The sequence below is a fragment of the Ambystoma mexicanum genome, chromosome 1q (genome assembly GCF_040938575.1).
Source record: "Ambystoma mexicanum isolate Mex_15411 chromosome 1q, UKY_AmexF1_1, whole genome shotgun sequence".
Classification (NCBI taxonomy): Eukaryota; Metazoa; Chordata; class Amphibia; order Caudata; family Ambystomatidae; genus Ambystoma; species Ambystoma mexicanum.
This window is the reverse complement of record NC_090922.1, coordinates 539,467,663-539,493,081: the sequence shown is the minus strand read 5'-3', so window position 1 is coordinate 539,493,081 and position 25,419 is coordinate 539,467,663. Positions and strand designations below refer to the sequence as shown.

The 25,419-nt window shown below is 50.1% G+C and overlaps 1 protein-coding gene across 1 annotated transcript in view; it reads right to left on the bottom strand.

Annotated features, from left to right (window-relative positions):
• PRR19 (proline rich 19) overlaps window positions 1–25,419 on the bottom strand; it is a 374,021-nt gene that overhangs the window by 118,865 nt on the left and 229,737 nt on the right. The window contains exon 4 of the mRNA XM_069640960.1: window positions 10,465–10,640. Within this exon, the coding sequence (XP_069497061.1) occupies window positions 10,465–10,640 (176 nt within the window). The remainder of the gene's footprint in view (window positions 1–10,464; window positions 10,641–25,419) is intronic.

Below are 25,419 nucleotides of genomic sequence, written 5' to 3'. Positions count from 1 at the left end.
GCAAAGAGGCAACAGCCCGAGCGGCCTTGGCATCTCGAGTACCCCGTTTTCCACCTCTGGCACTCCTAAGGTGGCCCCTTTGACTGACAGCTCCTCTCGCTTTACCAAAGGATGAGTAATAACGAAAGGAACCTCCCCTCAATTGCTGTCCCCTAGGACGAAAAGGCGGAGGTTGGCGAACTGTAGCGCCCAACGACTTTGCTGCAGCTTTGGAGGTCTGCAACCTCTCAAGGCTTTCGTCAGCCTTGCTGCCAAAAAGATGTTCCCCGTCAAAAGGCATGTTGAGGAGCCGGGCCTGCACATCAGGAGCAAACCCCGACTTCCACAACCATGCAAACCTGCGTATTACGGTGCTTGCCGCCATGAACCGGCTGACGCAATCTGCCGTGTCCAAACCCGACTGAATGGCCTCACACATGGCATCCTTGCCATCCTGGACCATAGCAAGAAAACCATCCTGTTCGTCCCATTCGGGAATATGTTCAGCCGCTAAGGAAACAGTTCCACAGAGTGTGCGTGAAACGTGACATGGCCTGAAGTGCCATACCCCCTGAAGTAAACACTTTCTTCCCCCAACCATCAAAACGCTTGTCGTCCTTATCAGGATGGATGATAGGATACATTGCCTGCTTTGCCGGGGCCATAGCCGCCTGCACCACCAAACTCTTCGGAGTGAGGTGTTTGGTCAAGTAGCAGGGGTCGCTACTGGCTGGGTGGTATTTTCATGGCAAAGACTTGCCCACTGCCGGGAGACTCTCCGGAGCAGTCCAAGCCGCCGCCACCCTCCTCTGTAGAGCCATATGGAATGGCAGGTCCGTGGAAGAGGATATCTGTAAGGTCATTCTGAAGAAAATCCCCTCGGGGAGCAGACCACCCCAAGAACTCAGTGACCCTAGACATAAGGCGCCGGTACGAGGAGTAGGCATGAGTGCCAGGCTCAGGCCTACAAAACTCCACCTCCGCAGAGGTGTCCAGACCACTGGCGTCGTGCAGGGACTGACGCAGGTCCTCAATTTGGCTATGGCCCGAGAGAATCTCATCTGGCACCGTATCAGGAACCATGCCATCATCAAAGCCCTCATCCTCCTACGAAATAAACTCAAGATGGCGTTAAGAAGGCACAGAATGTGGAACAAAGCCATGCTTGACCTTGGCCAGAGCCTTTCTAGGGGGTTCCACCGTGCCCCGGGGCACCCCTGTCGAAACAGGCTCGAAAGGCATCGAGGGAATCGGTGTCAACGCCGAACGCGGCACTGACAGCATCGACGGCGTCAACACAGGCCTCGAGGGCGGAGCCCCGAGCGTGTCCCTCGACAGCCTGGGCGCCGATGGCGTTGACGACTTCTTCGGAGGCGGGGCCTCGAAAGAGTCCGTCGACGACCTCGGCGCCACAGGCATCGACGTCTTCCTCGAAGATACCACAGGTGCACACTGTCTCGAGCGCGTCGAGGACCGGGAACTGGAACAGGCATGATGAGAACGATTCCCCTTGTCCGAGCGGGACCTTTCCCGCGAATCGTGCCGACCACCCGAGCCTGAAGGCGTACGAGCAGTGTCTCTCGACCGATCACGACCAACCCGACTCGGAGGCGCGGACGGAACAGTGCCCTGCGATTTGAGAATCGCTAGCATTTTCTTCCCGAAGGAAGCCCATTCCTCCGGCGTCGCATGCTTGGTGGGAGTCCTCGGATGAGGACGGGGAAGGCGACCAATGACAGCGCTTCCGGGAGTGCCTCGAAGAGGCAGAGGAGTGGCGGGACATACTTCGGGACCGAGACCCACTGGACTTCCGACGACGATGCAGAGTCACCCCTCGAATCGTCCGTCGAAAGCCCCGCAGACCTCGACTTCCGTGGCTTGGGCACCTTACTTGCCGACAGTTTCTTCTGGCGCTCCCGCAAGGTTTTGGACGTAAGCGACTGGCAGTCGACACAATCATCCCTGTCATGGGCCTCCCCGAGCCACCAGAGGCAGGCGTTGTGCGAGTCCGTCACCGACATCTTGGACCCATAGTCCCTGCACTTCTTAAAGCCCGGATGCGGGGTGGAAGATGATTTAGACATCTTACGAAGGATAACTTCACAAACGAACAGGTTCGAAGAACCGATAAAGAACAGAAACTCCAAAGAGTCGAGGCGCGCAGAGATCTCTGAAGCGAACACGTTCGTGGAAAAAACGGAACTGAGGCTACGGGCGTCGTGCGTCATACTTATAACATCCAGTGACGTTGGCCGTCGAAGGTCCTCGAGGGCGGCATATCGACGTCATCGACGCAGGACGCAAACACAGAAAGATTTTCTGAAGCAGCACATCTGTGGTGATTACTGTCATAGATATGGAATACGTCGGAGGACCCAATCCCCTTGAACTTGTATTATCAATCGATAGGTCCAACCCCAAAGTTATTTCAGCTAACAGCATGAACCTCTGGAGTCTTGCCGCAATATGCATCGTGCACACTGTTAGCAGCTGGAGCATCTTGTACAGGCTCCCTCATTTTAGCCTCTACTTGCTCTCCATACAAGGGGTTAGCATTTGGCTCAAGATTTTTATGTCCATAAAGTTCACGTTCTTTTGGCATTTCAGTGTGCAATAGATGGAAATACGTTCTGTTATTCTGACCAGAGTGAGGGGTTAATAAGGCAACATCCGGAAATTTAAAATGTGTTTCAGAAGTAAATGACCTGCTTTCAGTGGCGTTAGAGTGCACTTCTGAGTTGATAGCTGTTCGCTCTTCTGAAAAGTCTGTGGGCATTTCAGATGCAGAGAAGTATGGAATCGCATATGTATTGTGCTCCACTTCTCTGCCCATTAACGTTTGTTTGGAGCAACACAGCCGTCGCTGGCGTGCAGACCACGCATACGCAGCCTAGGCAGCCAGGGCAGGAACAGCCCCCTCGACAGCCACCATCTGGAGCCCAGCCCACGGGGCCCCTCCAGGAGAAACACCATTGGTGGCCGCACTCGAGACCTCCCAGAGGACAGCTCTCGCGGGCGCAGCAGTGCGCAGCTCCACGGGCACTCCCCGCACCACCTCAGGCGACGTGTCCGCCCCAACGCCGACCATCGTCCCAAAGGGACAGGGCCGCAGAGCTCCAGCGCACACGGGGCTAGGACAGAGCAAGGACACGGCGCTGCTCGGTACCGGGAACTCGCACAGTAAGATGCTGTGCAGGGGCTGAATGGTTCCTCTGGCCATGGAGATCGTGGTGTTCTGGAGGGGGTATTGACTCGGCGGAGAGTGCTGAAATGGTTATGTTAGCGGGGGCAAACAAAGCGGGACTATTAAATGAAACACTGGGCTGCAACTGCATGTTTCCAGAGTATACATGTTTTTGGGAGTGTAATGGCACGGCAAGAGGAGCGGACTGTTCAGCCATATTTGTCGCTTTTATTGCTTTAGCACTACTATATGGAGAGCTATGTAAATTCAAAGCAGTGGTAGATGGCATCCGACTTTTGTATGCGTCCCCCCTTGCAACTGTTAAGCAAGTAGCTAATATCATTGGTTGTTCTTACTTGATTGTCCTGAACTGCTTCCAGTTTAAGTACAGCTTCTGTCCCCCGGCGTAGATGCAATCGCGTCAAGGGGTGTTGAATTCCACAACCTTGTCCCTTTGGACCCGACAGGGGCTCATGCTCCCTCATTGCGCCTCGCGACACCACCACACCTCCAAAGACTCTCAAGACTCCGCTGACTCCGCGTCCGCTCAGCGGAGAGTCTTGGGTCTTATGGTCCAGGTAGAAATAGGCTCTGCTCCGGGCAGCAGCAATAGAAGAGTTCCTCAGTCAGCAGAGCAACAGGGAAATCAGGGAAGACTCTCAAGACTCAGCTGACTCCGCCAATGGTTATTCCAGGCATGGCACAGAGAGACTACTCACTGATAATGAAGATTACCAAGGCGGTTAGCGCAGGTAGTCTTCATTCTATTAAAGACACGGAGGCGAGCAATAAGCATAAAAAATAAAACATTTTAAAAAACAGTGCTCCCCTGCATTAGTTTGGTGCTGTGTAAGTGAAAGGAGAGGTCCATTCCGGCCGCCTAGTAGTTTCGAGGAAAGGACCCTCCAAAGTGCTGTCAGAGCGGGCTGACCTGCTCTCGCACATGCACTGTGACTGATTTTGTTCAGTTTCACAGCGGATTGTGCATCTAGGAGCGCCCCAGTCCACGGAGCCTCCAACAACAACAAAAAAGAAGAAATTTGCGCTGAGCCTCTCCAGCATCTTGCCCTCTGCTAGGCTTTGGCAATTGAAGGCACTGAATACATTTAAAAAAAAACAAAAGGGAAAGAAGAGATTATGGGGGGGGGGGGGGAATATTTCTTGTCCAGATGGAAATGGAAAGCAGTACCCATGAATACACTGAATACAGTGATGAAGAGTGGGACGACGACAAAGATTTATCTTTAAGCTTTAAGTGGGTCCTGGGGGACTCGCTAGCAGTAGCAGTGTCCCAGGGGGTGAGACCCATTGAGGAGCGTCTGGAGGCACTAGAATCCCTTGCAGGGTACACTTAAGAAGTGAGCAGCTGTGCAAAAGAGGGTGGATAAGACCCAGAAGGGCACCCACTCTTCTACCCCCCCGCCCTCCGGGGCAAGCTTTAGGGGTGCAGATGAAGTCCCGGGAAGTTGCCGATCCATTTGACAAGCTGAAGGCTTGGAGAAAACGGCAGTGCCGAATCTCAGACCCCCTACCCCAGGGGTGCTAAATACAGGGGCAGCCGATGAAGGAAGAAATTCCTCGCAAGAAGAAGAGGAAGAGACTGAAGGTGGTCTCGGAATGGAGGGCAGAGTGGACGGAGAGGACAGGGGGCTGCAAGACACGGAAGAGGTCGACGACATGTTCGACCCGGACAATATCAAACATCCTAGGTCCGCAGAGTGGCTTCCTTGTCCGAGAGTGGCTCAGTATATGGCCAGCAGGATTCGTAAACCCCTGGAGAGGGAAGTGCGTTTTCGTATTAGGGCCGAGTGTCCGAGGCCGAGTCTGCCAAATAAGATTGTGGAGACGCCCGAGTTAGATGCGAAGATGGTTACTTTTGTCACAAAAGCTACTAAAGATGTCAGACGCGGGGTCGACCGTGCCTGGAGGTCCTGTCAGGACAAGGTATTGGATTTGGCAGGTCCTTTGGCAAAAATTATGGACTTGGCCGAAAGGGGCAGAGACAGGAGTGCTGGTAGATCCCCCTTACGCTCGTCAGCTGGGCACAGAGAGCGGTCGGTCTGTTTCCTAGGAAACACCAGCTGTGCTCTGTCAGTGGACAGGAGGTGGAGTTTGCTTCTGAAAATCGACAACAAGTTAGGAGACCTAGCCAATTATGAGGACAGTCAAGCAGCTAAAGGTTTACTATTTGGCGAGGAGTTTGTTAAAGAGATGTCTCGTTTCGTAGGGACATACACAGCGCTGGAGAAAGCGCAGTCTTCGATCCACAAGATTTTTCCGGGGCGTGTTTTCTCCGCGACCGGTCGCCACAGAGGTCGCTCGGCCGGTCGTGCCTTCTCAAGACGGCCTCAAGGACCCAGGACACAGTACTGGGAGGGTAGACAGCATGACGCTTTATTCCCCGTTAGAGGATGAGGGTTTCGCAGAAGAAGCAGAGGAGGTTTGCGACAGCAGAGTCCTGCCGGAGGTGAGTGCGCAAAGCGAAGGCTATCCCAGAGTAGGGGGGCGCACGCCATTATGTATAGAAAATTGGCGCGCAATATCAGGCGATGCTTGGGTTTTGCAAGCAGTAGGAGGGCTGCGATTAGAGTTTATGAGTACCCCATATCAGATCCGAGTGCCTCACAGTATGAAGATGTCAAGAGAAGAAGAGTTGCTTCTGGAAAAAAGAGCTTCTCGCGCTAGCGGAGAAAGGAGCAATAGAAAGGCGTGCCGAGGAGAGTGTAGGTTTTTACAGCAATATGTTCCTGGTTCACAGGAAAGAGAAGGCAAGGCCGGTAATCAATCTGAAGGAATTGAATGCATGGTTAGTTTACAGGCATTTCAAAATGGAAGGTATCCATCTTTTGAGGGATCTTCTACACAGGGGAGATTGGCTAGCAAGGTTAGATTTGAACGACGCATATCTCACGATCCCAGGGGAGCAAGGATTCAGGGATGATCTCAGGTTCTTCTGGAAGAAGAGCAGCTAGCGTTTTGCGTGCCTCCCTTTCGGCTTGGCCTCAGCTCCATGGGCTTTCACAAAGGTGATGAGACCAGTAGCAGAGGCCATCAGAAGCAGAGGGAACAGGATTATTGTCTACTTAAGACGACATCCCGATACTAGCTCAGAGCAAAGGAGTTCTGACGGAGCAAGTTCATTGGGTCAGCAGTCCATTGTCTTCCCTAGGATTTCTCATCAATCGGGAGAAATCGGAGCTCGATCCGAGGCAGAGGATGGAGTTCCTGGGGTTCGTAGTAGACACCAGGAAGGCCATGTTAGAGTTGCCTCAGCAGAAGATGAGGAGCATAAAGAAAGAGCTAAAAGTAGCTCTGGGGAAGACAGTTATTTCCTTATGGACTTTAGCTCGCATTGTAGGACTCCTAGCGGTCTCCATATAGGCAATTTTTCCGGGGCCTCTTCACTACTGAGCGTTTCAGAGGTTAAAGATCAAGCACCTCAGAGAAGGGGTGAAGTATCATTAATTGGTCCCGTTAGACGAGGAAGGGAGAATGGAGTTGCAGTGCGGGCTTCAGAATATGGAAGCCTGGAATGGCAGAGGCATATTTGGAGATGTGCCCGACATAATCATAGAGTCAGATGCAAGCAGGGTCGGCTGAGGCGCCAGGTGTGGCCAGCTGCAGACAGGAGGAAGGTGGTCGGGAGAGGAGTTGAGTCTGCATATCAATTGTCTAGCGTTGTTGGCAGGGTCATTAGCTGTACAGGCATTTACAAAAGGCAAGGTAAATTGTTGCATTCTTTCAAGGATGGACAATATATCGGCGGTACGTTATATAAACAAGTTAGCAGGTACGAAGTCGAAGATGCTGGCAGAGATAGCGAAGGACTTCTGGCATTATTGCGTAGAGAAGAGATTAGTGATAACAGCAGAGTATCTTCCAGGATCTCAGATTATGGTAGTGGACTGGAATTCCAGGTAGCTGCTAGATTCCAGCGATTGGATGCTGCACAGGAAAGTGTTAAAGCAGTTATAGAGCCTGTGGGGACCGCTGGAGATAGATCTGTTCGCCTTCAGATTGAACACTCAAGTGAGGAAGTTCTACAACTGGAGGATAGACCCCAGAGCATTGGGAACGGACGCATTCCTACACAATTGGGGGGGGGGGGGGGGGGGGGGTGAGGAGGGTTCTGTTTTATGCATTTCCCCCATTCATAATTATAATGAGTACCCTGGTGAAAGTACGTCAAGAGCGTGCGGAAGGGGTGATAGTGACGCCGCTCTGGAAGTCTCAATCTTGGCTTCTGACTTTGATGGAACTTTCTTCGGATTTTCTGAGACTGATTCCATTGCAGGAGGATCTGCTTTGCGACCTGGCAGGATTGAATAACCCATTGATTCGAGCGGGGACTCTGAAATTGTTAGCCTGCAGGATTTTGGGCTCCATCTACTATTAGGAGCTATGACGCTGCTTGGGAGAAGTGAGCAGGATGGTGTAGACAAAAATGTGTTCATCCCGTTTCGGCATCTGTAGTTCATGCGCTCAATTTCCTAGCAGAAATGTCAGTGAGCGGGAAAGCTTTTCGTACTCTAGGAGTATATAGGTCGGCGATATCAGTGGGTCACGAAAGCTGTAAGGGTCGGCCTATTGGGGAACATCCAGCAGTAGTTAGGCTTCTAAGAGGAGTGAAATTGTGGAAACCACCAGTACCTAAGTATTCAGTGATGTGGGACGTTGAGAATGTTTTCTGTCTTTTTAAGCAGTGGCCAGATAACGATAATTTGTCTCCTCAGCGTTTGTTAGGCAAGTTAGCAATGTTGTGCTTAGTGTAGAAAAGTCTCGGATGTGAAAGCCTTGGAGGTGGACAGAAAATGTTTCTATCCGGAGGGAGTAGCGTTTCAGATTGCGCAAAGACCTAAGAGTGCGTTTACAGGTATTTCCTATCCATACTTTCCAGACGAGCCCAAGCTGTGTGTGGCGCGCTGTATTAAAGAGTATGAGAAGGTGACTGAAAGTGTGAGACCGTCAGGTGTACATCAGCTGCTCATTGCTCGTAGGAAGCCCTCTCATGCCGTGGCTACAGCCACTATTTCTAGATGGGTCCGAGAGGTTATGTGCTGGGCTGGTATTGACTTGAGTATGTTTGGAGCGTATTCTGTGAGAGGAGCTATGGCTTCTAAGGCATTTGCCGTAGGGGTCTCTTTACATGATATTTTAAAAGCAGCAGATTGGTCTTCAGAATCTACTTTTAAAACTTTCTATTTCAAACCAGTGGATTCGTTGGCTAAGATGGTGCTAGAAAGCTTTGAACAAGCATAATGCTCGCCTCCGGTCTTGTCATTGAATGAAGATTACCAAGGCGGTTAGCGCAGATAGTCTTGATTCTATTAAAGACACGGAGGGAAGCATTATTCCCACCCTCGTACGTGGGGGAAGGGAAGAATGATTGACAATGTAGGATAATAATTTACAAATTAAATGTTGATTGTTACACATCGGTTCCCCGTACAGCGTCTTTTGCACTCCAATGATCGGCATGCTCCTCTGTGGAGTCGGTACCGGTTACCATGGCGCCTGCACAAACAAAGGCGGAAATCGTGTCATCTGACACGACTCGTACGCGAGAGACGTGCTACTAGACACGCCCCCATGCGGCTTTAAAAAGCCGTCTTTTGCAGACCTTTGTTGCTGCTAATTAGCGTATACTCCCTATCGCGGTTCCGTCCGTATTGTTGTTTTCCTAAAGCTATCCTGGTCTCGACCCTCAGCCTGGCTACTGGATTGTGACTCTTCTCCCTCATTGGATTTGTTTGTTTACCTACGGCTTTCGACCCGGACTGCTCCTGACCTGCTCCTCCCGCTCCTCTGGTCTTCGTTGTACCTTCCTGGCTTTGACGCGGAACGTCTTTGGATTTCTTCTTGTCGCTCCAGCCTTACGTGGCTCCTTCCCGGCTCCTGCTTCAGCTGCCGCTCCAGCCTTACGTGGCTCCTTCCCGGCTCCTGCTTCAGCTGCTGCTCCAGCCTTACGTGGCTCCTTCCCGGCTCCTGCTCCAGCTACCTCCCGCTCTCCACTGCAAGCATTCAGCCGAGCTGCATCCGCTACGCCGCTCCCCATTCTGAGATCCTATAAGAAAGGAGAACGGGTGAGTGTTTACATCTTCCTCTGTGCTCTCATATTGGTGACTCTGGGAAGCAAGTGGAGTTAGAGACTTGGGAACTTTACCATCCTAGTGCAGCCGAACGCTTTCCTGATTCTGAACCAACCCGTCACTAGTGCGTCCCTCGTGCCGCCCGGGTTATTTTCCCATTACTAACATTCCTGTTTATTATTTTATCCTACCGTTGACTCCAAAGGATTCCTTCAACCTCATATTCTACTATTCAGGTCTGTATATATATATATATATATATATATTAGGGCCCCTTTCACGGTTCCAAACACTTAGTCTTCCTTATTCTTTGTAGATCCATTCCGGGGAAACTCCATTCCGATACCTATTTAGGTAACCCAATGCCCTTTTTCTGCTGTTTTGGTACTTAGAATTGTCAACCATTGTCTAAACTTCTTGTTTTCCTTTTTAGCATTGGTATTGGCGGTGCGTGTTCTCCACGCTCTTTTGTTCAATTGACATCTCTGTCTGTCCCAATAGAAACAGCAGAGAGGTATGTTGTCGAAAAGAGCCCCTCTTTGAGGAAGCCTGAGTCTTGAACTCAGGGGGCTGGAAGTTAAGGCCGAACATTGATTCCTTGCACACCTGTCTTCTCCGGGTCGGCTGACTACTTCCCTGGTCTAACAGAGTGGTGAGTTACATTGATAGGACCTATGGAAGGAGTCATGTATTAAGCATATGTATATATAGGAATTGAGAGTTCCCTGTATCTTTTCTTGTTATGTTGTATTTGGGGAACACGTACTCACGCCCTAATGTTGTAATTTGATTTGAATTATAGGGTAAGAGCCCAAGAGTAATTGAAGGAGGACATCGGTTTCATGGAGTACATTAAGGAGCTTGGAAGTTACATTGAGTCGTGCTCAGTTACAGTTCCCGTTTGAGTTGAAGACGTTCCCAGTTATGGACGTCGAATAATCAAAGAAAGAGGAAGAAGTTTAGCCAGGAAGTGATGTATAGCCTAGGCACAAAGTGGATTGGTGGAGAAGACTACAGCGACTTTGAGGATGTATAGGGATTTGTAGTCCCAGTTGGTTTTGTCTAGTTGTCGTTTTTTTCTTTCCATATTTTCCCAGTGATGGAAAAGGAAGAAAGTTTGATTTTGTTAAAAAAATTGAAGTTTTGAAAACAGCTGCTGTGAGAAGTAGTAATAAAGTTATTCCAGGCATGGCACTGACAGAGGCTACTCACTGATAATGGCACTGTGGGGGCAACGCTAGTGCTGGACAGGAATGCTGCAGTAAAAGGCGGTGGGGGGCTCTGCTGTCGCATCCTCTTCCCATGATGGCTAAGATCATGGTCCTTATGGCCCTCTCTGCTCCCGCAAGAATGCCAGCCATCGCTGCTTCTTACACTGCCACAGTCACCTGCACACAGAAGAAGAGGACACTGACTGAATATGCCAAATGGACTTATAGCCTATGTTTAGAAAAGCAGTAAGTATGTATTAAAGGTATTGCTTGTGAACATTAATTCCATCTGTAGAATCAGATTTTTACTTTGCATTACATAGTTTTCACTCATACCACTTGAATCGTCCAAACAAATATTTTAAAATAATCACTAAATTGAGCGGCAGCATTTGAACTGGGACATTAATGGCATCCATATTTCACCAATTAAATTAGTTTAGTTACCGTCAAATATACACAAAAGGTGCAGTACAAGTAGTTATGGCCAATAACGATCAAAACATCCAGGTACAAAGTTTTCCTGATGCCCCAAAATCAACAGAACATTTCCCACTATATGATATACTAGGCTCCAATGTATAGCCAGTAAAAACTCAACTGCCGGTTTTACATTTCTGATTCCAGATTCACAGTGAGGATGCATCAGACAACTTGAAAACACAACAGTTTCAACACATGTATGTTGCTTTCTGAGGAGAGTTAGATAATCCTACTGGGGTTATGTAACATCAACAAAATCAAAATCCTCTATTCCAGCCAACCAACAACTCACAGTTGTCCAAACCCAAAAGTGTCCTTCACCTCACTCAGAGTCACAGGGCATTTAAGTGCTCCAGCAGACGTCTTTCTTCACTTTAAAATTTGCTATACTGGGTCAAGAGCGTGGGATTTCCCTGCTGCTCTCAACTTAGAGGACAACCTTTTTTCAGGTACCAGCAGAACATTCTCCACTCCTGCCTTGATACTGTTCAGACTTCTGCAATTATCACTTTACCCCCATAACCAGTCAAGGGTCTTCTTCCGGAACATAACCTAGCCACAGGCTCTTCTTAGTTAATCATGGTCTTCACTACCTTCCAGAAGCTGATCTTTGTGCTACCATCAGGGTCTGGCTAGAGACCCTGTAGGCTCCTCACTTTGCTTCTTCTCAGTCTTCTCTGGCTCTGGCCAGCAACTAGGTTAGAGCCCTCAGCAGGCCCTTTCGCACTACTCTCTCCTTGAATTGCAATCTCTTCCATGGCCTACTACTCCCTCCTCCTCTCTAGAACACTGTCCAAATCCCCAGAAAGTGTGGCGATTTGTGTATACGATTACGAGAAAAGTATCCTATATATATGAGATACATTACTCACCCTAATCGTATTTCTGATGCTTGTATCTGCTTAGATTCACATGCTGTGCATAGGCTGACATCTAGTGGAAACTTCAGAGCATTACAGTTGTTGTTTTCAGGGTGTGCCAGTAATACTATCCCTAGTGTGACGTCGACTGTACCCATGGACCTTCACGCGTCGAGGTGCCTCAGATTGTTTGGTTTCTGACATGAGGTAGCATGAAGTGTAGCGCGAGTACAGGTGTATCCAAGCAGATATGTATTAGACAAGCTCATAAAGCATCCATGCATCTTCTTTCCAGGGGAGGAACGGTGGTAGCATGTGAATCTAAGCAGATTCAAACATCAGAAATACAATTACTGTGAGTAATGTATCCCTTCTGAGGTTTGTGGAATCTGCTTAGATCACATGCTGTGCGTAGACTAGCAAGCAGTGTTAGGAGAAGGTGGAGGGTTGTGAGAAGAAGGTTCATTGGCAAACAGATGTTTTAGAACCGCTTGTCCCACCTGAGTATCTGCTTTGGAATGGGTGTAAATGCAGTAGTGCTGAGTGAAAGTGTGTATTGAGCTGCATGTAGCTGCTTTGCAAATGTTGTCTAGGGGGACATTTGCATTGAAAGCCAGAGTGGCTCCTGTGCTCCTTGGTGTGAAAGGCAGTGTCTTGTTTGATAAAGAATAGCACAGTTGTATACATCTGACTATCCATCTGGAGATGGCATTCTTGGAAATTAGGTATCCTTCTCTGCCTGGTGCTACGAATACAAACAGTTGATCTGTTTTGCTTAGCGGTGTGGTCTTGTTTACATAGTAAAGGACCGCCCTACTTACACCTAGTGTGTGGAGTTATACCTCAGCTGAGCTGGTGAGGTTCTGGAGGAAAGCCGGTAGCTCAATAGACTGGTTTATGTGCAATTTAGAAATGAACTTAGGGGAAAACCTAGGATGATTGCATAAAACCATTTTGTCCTTGTGTATGATAAAGAAAGGATCCTGCACTGACAATGCTTGTAATTCACCAACTCTTCTTACGGAAGTAATAGCCACTAAAAAGGCAGTCTTATAAGTCAGGTGCTTAAGACTTAACTTATGCATAGGCTCGAAGGGGTCCCCCATGAGCTTAGCGAGTACTAAATTAAGATCTCATCCCGGCAGTGGGTTAGAAATGGGAGGGTGGAGCCGCTTTACTCCCTCCATTAATGCTTTAATGACCGGTACCTTCCACCATGATACTTTATTGTGGGAGGTGGTGTAAGCCGATAAACCCACCAGGTGTACCTTTATAGAGTTGAAGACTAACCCCGAATCTAGCAAGTGGAGCATATCATTTAGAATGTGTGATAGGGTACATTCTACGGGGTTTATCTGTTTAGACTGGCACCAAACTACGAATCATCTCCACTTGTCGAAATAACAGTGCCTAGAGTTAGGTTTTTGTGCTTTCTTCAGGATATCCATACACCTCTGTGGTAGGTTAAGATGTCCGAACTCTATGACCTCAGGAGCCACGCTGCCAAGCTCATAGACTGAGGTTGAGGATGCGCTGTTGTTCCCGTGTTGAGTGAGCAAATGGGTCTGGCACGGGTGTTTGATGGGATTGCACAGTTTGCGCAGATGTGGATACCATGGCTGTCTTGCCCACATGGGAGCAACTAGGATGAGCGTCACTTTTTCCCTGTGAATCTTGTTCACCAGCTTGTTCATGAGAGGAGTGGGTGGAAAAGCGTAAGTAAACCTCCCTGACCAGTTCCCCCTTGAGTCTGGTTGTGGGAACCTGGACGCGAAGTCTGGGCATTGCTTGTTTTCGCTTGAAGCGAACAAGTCTAGCGTGGGGTAACCCCATTGAGAGAAGAGATGGTCTACGACCTCTGTGTTTATGCCATTTATGTTCCTCTGGTAGGGGATCTCTGCTTAGAGAGTCTGCTAAGGTATTGAGTTCCCCATGAACGTGTTGTGAGGATAGGAATATCTTCTGTTTGAGTGCCCATTTTCAAATCTTTTGAGCTAGTTTGGACAGATTTGGAGAATGTGTGCCCTCTGTTCGTTGATGTAGAGCATAGCTGGTGTGCGATCAGTGAGGACTTGTACCGACTGATTTTTCAACTGTATTTCGAATGCCTGAAGGGCCATCAATACTGCCAGCAGTTCTAAGCAGACCCTTCCAGGTTTTTGCGGCATGAAATGGCAGATTTTGCGGCACAATCCTTTATTTATTGCAGCATTTCTGCTGGACATTTTCTATTAATTGGAGGGTGTAAGATTGACACATTGCAGGAAATAGGCAGAGTGCAAGGCTACAAGAGAACCAGGGTATCATTATTATGTATCTTTTGTATTAATTTAATTAGAAGAGTCCCAGATGTCTCTCGCTTGGCAGAACAGTGCTTGATTTGGCTACATTTTTGGTTTAATGTGCATGCCTATTTAATAGTATTAACTAAATTGATCATTATCAATTGTAATGCTGAAAATATTCCCCTTCTATGTTCTCCAATCCCCCAAACACCCACACACCTCTCTCACCAACACACATCTCACCAACTCCCCATCACAACTTGCATTCCTGAACCTCTCACTCCGTCATAAAAATACTTGCGTGCTATGTCACACTGTCAAGTCACAATTTGCACTGCCCATCCCCTGCCACACTCCAAATCATACTCCCAACTCACACCTTACACTCAATTCCTCCCGCAATATACAGTCCTTCATTCTTTTGTGCTGCTTCTGCATCTTGCAACCTTTCTCCCATTCTATGGCACTCTTCCCTCATCCTTTTTCCCAATCTGCAGCTCACTGCCTCGTTCTGGCCAACCGCTTCCTCTCTGCTTTCTGGCTCACTAACCACACGCTCCATCTACTTTCTGTACCTACGCTCGCTCCCAGATTTCGGGACCACCGCATCACTGCTTCCTCTGCTCTCTTGTGCACTGCTTCCTCCTCTGACCCACTGCTCTCCCTCTGTTTTCTTGCCTGTCACTTCACATCTCACCCATCACTCTCCCGCTCTCTCCATTCCCTCTCATAGTGTAACCATTTTTTAATTTTTTTTAAATGTAGATTTTGACCCAGATCCTCAAAAAATGGGGCATTTAAAAATAGAGCTGAGGATATGCTATTTTTAGACAACCCATTTTTGGAAATGAGCAGGTCACCTTATTCTCAAAGGTGACCGGCGCATTTCCACAGGCTTGAGCTGTAGCGCAAATTGTGCGCTGCCCAGCTCCTTTGAATGGTGTTCTGGGTTGTTTGATCGAAGTGTAATTAATTGCGGCGGAATTGATCGTAGTTCAATTTGCCGCAAATTGATTTGCACTTCAACCAAACAACCCAAAATGTACCTTTCACCACCACCCCCCCCCCCTACTTAACTGCTTGGTCGCTGCTGCTTCCCCTGCAACCCTGCGTTGTCAGATCCATCCCTCTAACGCGGGTCGGATCCGACTTCGCTGGGTCCCTTTTTACGTTATTTTCTTTTTTTTTCTGTCCCCGCCTCCAATTTTTAAAAGTGGGGAACACCCCTGCAACACCCTAACCCAAATAATACTGAACTTGGGAAGCGGGTGACACTCCCGCAGCACATGTTCGGTATTTATAAAAATCGATCGAATAGTACTGTACGAAATAGGTCAAATTGTACCATTTGATCGATTTTTGTCATCAAAATGGGTAGTACCTTGAACAGAATCGCTCTCCCGACAGTGTTCTACAAGCTCCCAGCGCCGTTCACAGGGACAGGCCCTTCAGGGGCCTGCCACTGTAAAATGCGACCCAAAAAATGCATTTTTATCCTGTTTGAGGAACAGAAATGCAAGCAACACAGCAGCGGTTCATACCTTAAAAGAAATGCATGATAGGGTCAGGAAAGAACCTGTCCTGCAGTGGAACCCCCACATCCCGTGCACGTAGGGTTGCCTACAATTTCTGCACAATTAAAGTGCATCTTGCTTGGAAATAAGTGATTTGATTTTAAATTGGCAGAAACGCCACTTTATTTGATCAAGGAGGTGAAAAAGGCCATCTGAATGGGCACACATAAAATGGCCCATTCATGTGTCCCTTGTGGATTGGGCTGCTCTTTTTTTGGGCGCAAGTGATGAGGTGTGTTGGCGCATTTAATTTCTTGCGGAAAAAAAATAGTTGAGTACCGGGCACCGTGAGTAATTTATTTTTTTAACAGTAATTTGTGCATATTCATTTTTTCATTTTTTTTTTTTTTTTTTTAAAGGTGCTGTTTTTGCACAAAACGGCCGTTTTCGCAGCATTTTGCACAAAAGGGCCGTTCTCGTGGCATTTTGCGGGATCGCAAAATCGCTATAAGCTGGAGGGTCTGTTTAAGAAGTTGATGTGGTTCCGTGCTGTGGCTTGAGTCCACAGACCCTGAGCCATGTGATGAAGGGGATGAGCCCCCCACCCAGCAAGCGAGGCATCTGTCGTAACTATTGCTTGCACTTCTGGATCGTAGAAGGGTTTGTCCCTTAGAAGATTTTCCCTTGTCCACCAGCAAAGGTTTTGTACTTGTGTTGGCGAAACGACCACTAGATCGTCCCACTGACCGCTTGCCTGAGACCGCTGTTTCGCCAACCACTCCTGCATGGGGCACATGCGCAGGCGTGCATGCGGCACCAGGTAAATGCAAGATGCCATCATGCCTAGCAACCGCATAGCTTTGCGTATGCTTATCTGGCAACTGGCCTGATAATGTGGTATTCGCAGTAACATATTTTGGACTCTTTCCTCTGAAGGGAAGACTAAAGCCTCCCTTGTGTTTATTACAGCTCCTATGAACTGTTTGGTTATGCCTGGCACAAGGCTTGATTTTTTTTCTTGTTTATTGAGAAGCCCAATTGAAAAAGAAGATAGATAGTTCTTTGAATGTTGGTCCTGCAAATTTGGGGGTTTCCCCTATAATCAGCCAGTTGTCCAGGTAAGGGTACACCGGGATTGACTCCCTGCGCAGGTGCGCTGCCACCACCACCAGTACTTACCAGGTTACTCACCGTAGTGACCACCTTACTCCTAGTCCATAGTCCCCTTTCCTCCATACTTATGGGACATCGCTCCGTCCTGTGGGACGGGACCGGAGCACTTTGTAAAAAGCATCCAAAAGTTTTTTCAAAAATGTGTCCCTCCTCTCTTTCCTGCGCAGGGCCCGGCACGCAGCTGTAACCCCGCCCACCTTGGCTCCGCCCCGCGCATCGCCCATCAGTCCTTTTCTATCGCAGGGTCCAAGACCCATTAGCAATAACAGAGGAACCTTATTAGAGGGGACAGCGGGCGGGCGTATGGAGGAAAGGGGACTATGGACTAGGAGTAAGGTGGTCACTACGGTGAGTAACCTGGTAATACTCCTACGTCCCGTCCCCTTTCCTCCATACTTATGGGAGATTCCCAAGCACTCCTTACAGGAACTACGGGTGGATGGAAATACCCCTTACTGAAACAGGTTCTTCAGCAAAGCATGGCCGAACTGAGCGTCAGCCCTAGAGCTCATATCGAGGCAGTAATGCTTACAGAAAGCAGATGGGGAGGCCCAGGTAGACGCTCTAGCGATGGACTCCCAGGGAACATACTTCTGAAAAGCAACCGCAGCTGCCTTGCCTCGCACCTGATGTGCATGGATACCCTTAGGAGGTTTCAGCTTTTGGACGGTGAAAGATTCCGTGATACAGGCAGCAATCCATCTGGAAATGGATGCCTTAGACGCCGGCCTGCCCTGGGGTTTACCGAAGGTCAAACAGTTGGGAAGAGCTGCGAAGCTCGGCCGTCCTGTCCAGGTAGAACTTAAGAACTCTTCGGACATCCAGGCAGTGTAGAACCCTTTCCGCCTCCGAGGCAGGGTTCGGAAAAAAGACTGGAAGGGAAATCAACTGATTCAGATGGAATTCGGTCACTACCTTTGGTAGGAAAACTGGGTTCGTCTGCAGGACTACCTTGTCCTTGTGAAAGATCAAGAAAGGATGCTCTGCCGACAATGCCTGGAGCTCACTCACTCTCCTCGCTGACGTAACAGCGACCAGAAAGGACACTTTCCAGGATACGTACTTGAGGTCAACCGTAGCCATTGGCTCGAAAGGTTAATGGCACAGCGCCGTCAGGACTACGTTTAAGTCCCAGGGCGGGTGCAGACTACGAACCAGAGGGTAGATGCGTGTCAAACCAGCAAAATGTCTCTTCACCACCGGATTAGTTAACGAATAAGAACACCGGTCTGTAGAGAGGTAGGCGGAAATCGCAGAGAGATAAGTCCTGCAGGACAAGACATGAACCCCTGACTCTGCAAGGGAGGAGACAAAGGACAGCACCGTGTCAATCGTCGCCACCCTCGGGTCCAATTCTTTCTTCAAACACCAATGACAGAACCTGAGCCATTTACTCTTGTATTGGGATCTGGTCGAGGGTTTTCTGGCTGCCTGGATAATGCGCATGTTATCCGCAGACAAACCCAAAGGCTCTAGAGCCGTGAACTCAGGCACCATGCCACCAAGTTGAGCGATTGTGGGGAGGGGTGCCACATCTGCTGTTCCCCTTGGTGAAGAAGATCGGGAGTTACTGGTAACCTGATTGGCGGAAACACCGACAGGTGTTGAAGTTCTGAGAACCAAAACCTGGCCGGCCACCACAGAGCTATCAGTAGAAGAGAGCAGTTGACAGAACTCTTCAACTTCCAAATTGCTTGATGAACCAGAGGTAGAGGCGGGAAGGCGTAAGCTCTCATGTTGTGCCATGGGATCTTGAGTGCGTCCCCCAGAGAGGAGCCTCCCAGCCCCCCTCTGGAGGCGTACTGAGGAAGCTTCTTGTTTACCGCCGTGGCGAAGAGGTCCACCTCCGGTGTGCCCCAACGCAAGAAAATCCATGATAGGATCTCCGCCTTCAACTCCCACTCATAGCTGACTACTGTCCGCCGGCTGAGGGCATCCGCGGTGGCATTCAGCCGGCCCAGGATGTGCAATGCAAGCAGCCAGACCCCATGAAGCACGGCCCACTCCCAAATCTGGATGGACAGGTCCATGGGAGGGGGAGACTTCGTTCCCCCTTGCTTGTTTATGTAGTACATTGACACCGCATTATCCGTTCTTATGCGGACCACCTTGCTGACAATGAGAGGTCTGAACGTCTTGAGCGCCAGAAAAATCGCCAGAAGCTCCAATTGATTTATGTGCACGAGCTTGTCCTGAGGTCACCAGAGGTCCGAGACCTGAAGAAGATCGAACGTCGCACCCCACCCAAAAAGGGAGGAGTCCGTTGTGATCGTCACCATGGGGCTTGGGTCCTGAAACCAGACACCCACTGACAGGTTGCTGAGAGAAGACCACCAGTCCAGGTCCACTCTCATGGAATCCGGAATCATTATCCATTTGGAATCCGGGTCCACAGCCTGACGCCAGGAACTCCGAAGAGCCATCTGGGTCCGCCTCATTTTGAGACGAGCAAGAGGAAGAGCCAGCACACACGAGGCCAGGAGGCCCAGAAGCCTCTGGAACCACCAGGCTGACATGCTCTCCAACTGCGTAAACATCTGACACGTGGTCAACAGATCTGCCATTCTGTCCCCGGTCAGATACACACGGCAGTCTATCGTGTTCCAACGAAAACCCAGGAAAGTCAGGTCCTGTGAGACCGTCATGGAGGATTTCCGCCGGTTCACCGACAGCCCAAGATGGAACAGGAGCTGAAGGAGAGACTGGAGGTTGCCCGCTGCTGCCAACGGGCAAGGGCTGCGTAGGAGCCAGTCGTCCAAATAGGGATACACATGGATACCCTGGAGACGAAGATGGGCCGCGATCACCAACATCATCTTCGTGAAGACACGCGGCGCCGAACTGAGGCCAAAAGGAAGCACCCGAAACTGGAAGTGCTCCTCTCCAAGAGAGAAACGGAGGTATCTCCTGTGTGGGTTCCAAATCAGGATATGCATGTACGCATCCTGAAGATCCACCACGCTGAGCCAATCGCCCGCCTGCAACGAGGAGTGAATTTGGCCGGGCGTAATCATCTTGAATTTCTCTTGGGGTAGGGAAAGATTAAACTGGGAAAGGTCTAGGATGGTGGACAGGCCAGCCTGGTTGGGTTTGGGCACCGTAAACAGCCGGGAGTAGAAGCCCTCCACTCGCTCCCCAAGGGGAACGGGTTCCACAGCTCTGAGGAGCAGAAGTTTCTGAACCTCGGCCTTGAGGGAGGGTGAGCCCGTCAGCTGAAAAGGAGGGTTGAGGGGTGGGGTAGGGGGTAAAGGTAAGCGGAAGCCCGCTCGAGCGACTGACAAGACCCATCTGTCTTCTGTGATGGTCTGCCACGCCTCCCAATGAGATGCAATACGTCCTCCCACCGGGGTCTCGTGTGAGCGTGGAAAACCCTAATTTGGCAGGTTTATAGGTGGCGGTGCCACCTGAACCTGATGAGGAGGCTGAGGAGCGGGAGAAATACCACGTACGCTGTTGTCTACGGCGGTTATTCCCCACAGGAGTATCCACTCTGCGATTTTTGCAGTCGAGGAAGCCCCTAAAACCAGAGGAAGGTCGACCTTGCGACAACGCCCTTTGAGTCTTGAAGGGAGGTTTAACCAGAACAGACAAAGATTTGGCCGTCCGAGTGCTGTCTTTGGTTTTGGTGACCTCTACATCAGTAGAAGAGTGAAAAAGCTCCTTACCATCAAATGGAAGTTCCAAAACCTTGTCTTGCACCTCCTTCGAGAACTTAGTGGCATGCAGCCATGCTTGCTGCGAGGCATCAACCCCTAACATCAGACCCCGAGCCGAGGTGTCTACGTGATGAGCCGCAGCCTCCAGAAGATCCTGGGCCAAGACCCTGGCATCGGAAAGGCCTCCTCTGAAATCCCCCAGCTTCTCGACCGGGATATGCTCCTCAAACTCCGACAAACCTCTCCACATCCGCATGTTAGCTCCCGCCAAAATCAATTCTGCATTGGCCTGCCTGAGCTGCAAGGCCGATTTGGCAAAGATTTTCCTCCCTAGGAGTCCAGGAGCTTGTCCTCCTTTTCCAAGACCTGAGTCGCCATCGCGGAGGAGGAAGCTGCAGGTCTGGATTGCAACGTGGCCCCAGCCACCACTGTGGAGGGAGGCGGACAAGACGACAAGGCCACTTCTTCCGAGGAATATAGCCTGTACCTTGCGTCAATCTTTTTATTTACAAAAAGTCCCGAATGTGGCTTTTCCCAAACTCTTTGGACCTCGGCCAGAACGTCCTTCTGCAAGAACAGGCCGGTACGCTCCAAAGGAGACAAGGTGAACGCCCCAGAAAGCACGCCCTCCTGCGGAGCAGGTGCCTCGGGCACCAGAACATCTAAGAAGCTCATCATATCCAGTACCCGGTCATGGAAAGCTCTGGTAGAGCGGGGCAAGTCCTCGTTGTCTTGATCCCCTTGAGGGTCATCTGACAGGTCCGGCTCCTGCTGTGCCGAGTCAGGCACTGCCTTGTCCACAGGGGACAATGGCGGCACAGGCGGAAGCGCAGGGGGAAGCACCACAGGCAAGGGAGGCGCAGTTGGACATATCTCCTTGAAAAGCCCCTTGAAATATTCCCTCATGGGGTCGGTGCGCATAAGCGCTTGAAATTTACCGAAAAAGGCGTCCTAAGGAGATTGTTTCGGAACCTGAGGCGGCCTCTCATGAGGTGGACAAATCCAGGGACCCAACGGGGAAGGGTGCCACACAGGCCCCTCCGCCGACGTAGCCACATAAATCAAGGGAGCCGCCCCCGTGGGCAACGAAACATTGTGCGGAAGAGGCATCCGGGCATTCCAATCATAAACTGGCCGTTAAAGATGGGCACAAGGGACCTTAGGTTCACCCGAAGGGCCGAACCCTACACCAGAGGCCGATTGCATAGTTGTAGGGCGCCAATATGTCCTCATCTGAGGGGAACTGCGGCACGTGAGGAAGTGAGGCAGGGGTCCCCGTCGATGGATCAGGGGTCTTAATTTTAGCCTTAACGTAAGGAACCTCGGCAGAGCCGGTGCTATGAGGCCTGGAATGTTTCTGCGACATACCAACCGCCAACTGAGCCTTCGAAGAGCCTCGGCACTGCTGGTAAAAGAAGAAACCTTCTTCTTTGCCCCCTCAACAGATCTGGTGTCACCACAAGAGCGGGAACGGTGCGCTGTCACCGACAGGGCCTTGCCCGGCCCCTCATAACTGTTGGTAGCCTTAGCCTCTGTACGAGGGACCTCGGACCTAGGCCCGGTAGAAGCCTTATCGGCACGGGCCTCGAACATGCATTTGGTAACCTCAAGCCCAGCCAAGACCTCGGGGCGTACCCCGGTTTTGTTTTTGAGGGAAGCCGAAAGAATGGCCTCAGAGCAAGCTCCGGTACCCCACGACTCAGTAGAGCTGGGTCTACACACAGCCCCCACAGGAGGGGCCTCAGAGTGTACTCCGGTGATCACAGGCCCCTTACGGAGACCCTCAGGGAAAGCTCTGGTAGAATTATTAGGCCCGACAGGCACCTCAGGGCGAACCCCGGTAACAGAGCGATCAACGTCCCTCCCGGCTCGAGAGGAACCCGGGAAGATATCCCTCGGCCGGGATGCTCTGAAAATCAAAGAACTTACCAGGCGTTTTTTCTTCTCATCGATGAACGCCTGAAAATGCGAAGGAGGAGTCCGTCCGAACACCTCCTCCCACCGCTCCAACCGACGTTGAAGAGCCCGGACCGAAAGGGAGTCACAGTAAAAACAGGAGTCCCAACGGTGTTCCGGACCCAAACACTCTAAACAAAGAGGATGGGGATCTGCCTTCGCGAAGCGACGGTGACACGATGAACAGTCTGAAAAATCTAGTTTAAAAGACAGACTAGTAAACGAACGCAAGCGAGAGCCAGAGAGGGAAAAACGGAAGAAAATCTTCTGAGGATGCAAGTGCGTCCGGCCCCGATCGTGCGGAGAAAAGGACTAATGGTGATGCGCGGGGCGGAGCCAAGGTGGGCAGGGTTATGGCCGCGTGCCGGGCCCCGCGCAGGAAAGAGAGGAGGGACACATTTTTGAAAAAAATGTGGATGCATTTTACAAAGTGCTCTGGTCCCGTCCCACAGAACGGAGAGATGTCCCATAAGTATGGAGGAAAGGGGACGGGACGTAGGAGTACTTTGAATACCCTTGGAGCAGGAGCTATGCCGAAGGGTAGCACTTTGAATTGGTATGCTGGTTTGCTATCTTCTGTGCGCTGGGAACATTGAAATATGAAAATTAGCATCTTTCATATCCAATGTTGCCATTTTGTCACCCCGTTTTAGCAGAGGGATTACTTCTTGTAGCGTAGTCATGCAGTATTTTTGTGGCTTGACATATTTGTTTGCAGGGCGCAAGTCTAATACTGGTCGCATTGTTAGATCTTTATTTGGCTCAAGGAAGTAGGTTGAATAAATACCCTTGTTTACTTGAATCGCCAGGAGGACTTCTATGGCGTCCTTTTGGAGCAGTGTTGGGATTTCCTCGAGAAGGATGCATTCTTCCTTCGAGTGTGTCATTTGGAACGGGGGATGGTTCTGGGGTCGCTGGATTCGTTCCACACAGTAACCGCCCGGCACAGTGGATATCACCCATTTGTCCGAGGTGATTCCCTCCCATGCTTGGGTGAGGTTTGAAATGCACCCTCCTACTGGAGAGGCATGAGAGGGCACCTGAAGCGGGTAGTCACTGTTTTGTTGGAGGTGTTCCTCCACCTCTGGAGGTGGCGGACCTCCCCCGGCCGCGAGATCAGCGCTGTCCCCTCTGGTAACCCTGCAAGGCTTGGCCTTGATTGTTACCCCAGGATGACCCTTGGTTTGGACTATACCTTGAACCCCTCAGGGAATTTCGTCCTCTGAAGCGACGAAAATGACTATTCCCTCTTTGGCCTGAGGGTTTATCAGTAAGTTGTCCCAAGGACTTCAGAGTATCATACTCGTCTTTTGCGGAGTTTAGTGCGTCCTCGACTGCCTTTCCAAAGAGGACGTTGGGTTCAACAGGCAAATTTAGCAGTGTTGCTTGAGTTTCCTGTTTGAATACGGATTGGAGAAGCCAAGCATGACACTTAATAGCGCTTTCCGCAATGATTCTTCCTGCATGGTCTGCAGCGTCCAAATCATTTTTTAGGATATGATATGGCATTTATAACGCGCCTATACACAAGTGGATGCAGCAAGAGACAGCTCTGCCCTCTGCTGCTACCTGGGACAATTGTGTCTTTAAGGGTTCCGGGGCGGACGATTGTAGTGCGGAGACGTCGTCCCACTTATGACATTATAGCTAGCTAAGAGAGTAGTATTGTTAGCTATTCTCGCCTGAAAGGCCACAGAAGAGGCCACCTTCCTGCCCATGGTGCATAGACGTTTGCTTTCCTGGTCAGGTGGCGCCTCAGAGGAAGCTAATGGTAATGGAGTACCCAAACTCTTTCTTGTGGTTGTGACCACGAGAGAGTCAGGTTTAAGCTGTCCCCTGATATATAGGGGGTTGTGGGTGCTGGGCGGAAGAGCTTTTCGATGCGTGGGTTAACCGCATGCGTTGGATTTGGCGTTTCCAGAGAAGGCTGGATCCTTCTCTGGACAGATTTCAGGATTGGAATAAACTGTATAACTGCTTTTTTATCCCCCAGGATATCCTCAACAAAAACTGTGTCCTGCTGAGTCTCCTGTGTCTTGATCTGAAAGTGCTCAGCCGCTTTAATGAGCATGTCATTCAGAAGGGGCTGGTTGTCAATAGGCTAATCAGCCACAGGGAGGTCTTGTGTGATGGGAGAGACTATATTGTACACATCTGCTTCTTCATTGTCGTCACCATAGTTTTCTTCTGTGTCCTCTTGAGCTGTATAGGTATCTACAGCATCATCCTCAGTCTGTGTCAGAGATCAACGTAGGGTGGCTCCCCCTGGGATGGAATATCCATGGTGTCTGGACGAGACCTTTTAGAGGGGGGTTGAGTAGTAGGGACATGTACAGAGGCTTGAGAGCCAGAGGCAGCTGTAGTAGGAGTGTTCTGAATGCTTTGGAAAGCTTCAGAGTTTTTCTCCAAAAAGTTTACAATAAAGGTCATCCTCCTCATGACCCTATCTATGTCTACACATGTCCATTGGGCTGAGCTTGGAATGGACATGGGGCCTAGTGTGGAAGCCTAAAGCGTTGCAGTGCCTACTAAGGAGTCCTCTTCATGAGGAGTACCTGGGCCTGGTAAGGAATATTCTTCATAAGGAATTAAATCCTTGTGAGGTTGAGAACCCTTGTGAACCCTATCCTTAGTTGTGGAAAGTGACATATCCTTATGAGGCGTCTTGGAAGAGTGCTTCTTAGACTCCTTCCCCTTTATAAGGGGCTTTAGTAAGTGTTTTTTCACTAAGTGGGCTAGTCCCGACTGCACCAAGGCCTTACCTGATTTCGACGAAGAATGTCGAACCTCGGCTGTGGAGTGGCCCGACTTCTCGTCAACCAACGTGCAACATTCGGGTGTGGATTTAGTCACAACATCTGTACTGTCTTTCGACAGCCAGGGTTTGTCATGTGGCAATCGGGACCTTGAGTGCCCAGAGGACAGTGAAGTTGCGGACCTCTCCCTAGACGTTGTGTGGCCTTTAGTTGACGACCGCGTTGAGTCTCGGCCCTTGGGTATGTGTTTGGTGGAAGTAGGGGTTGTGTGAG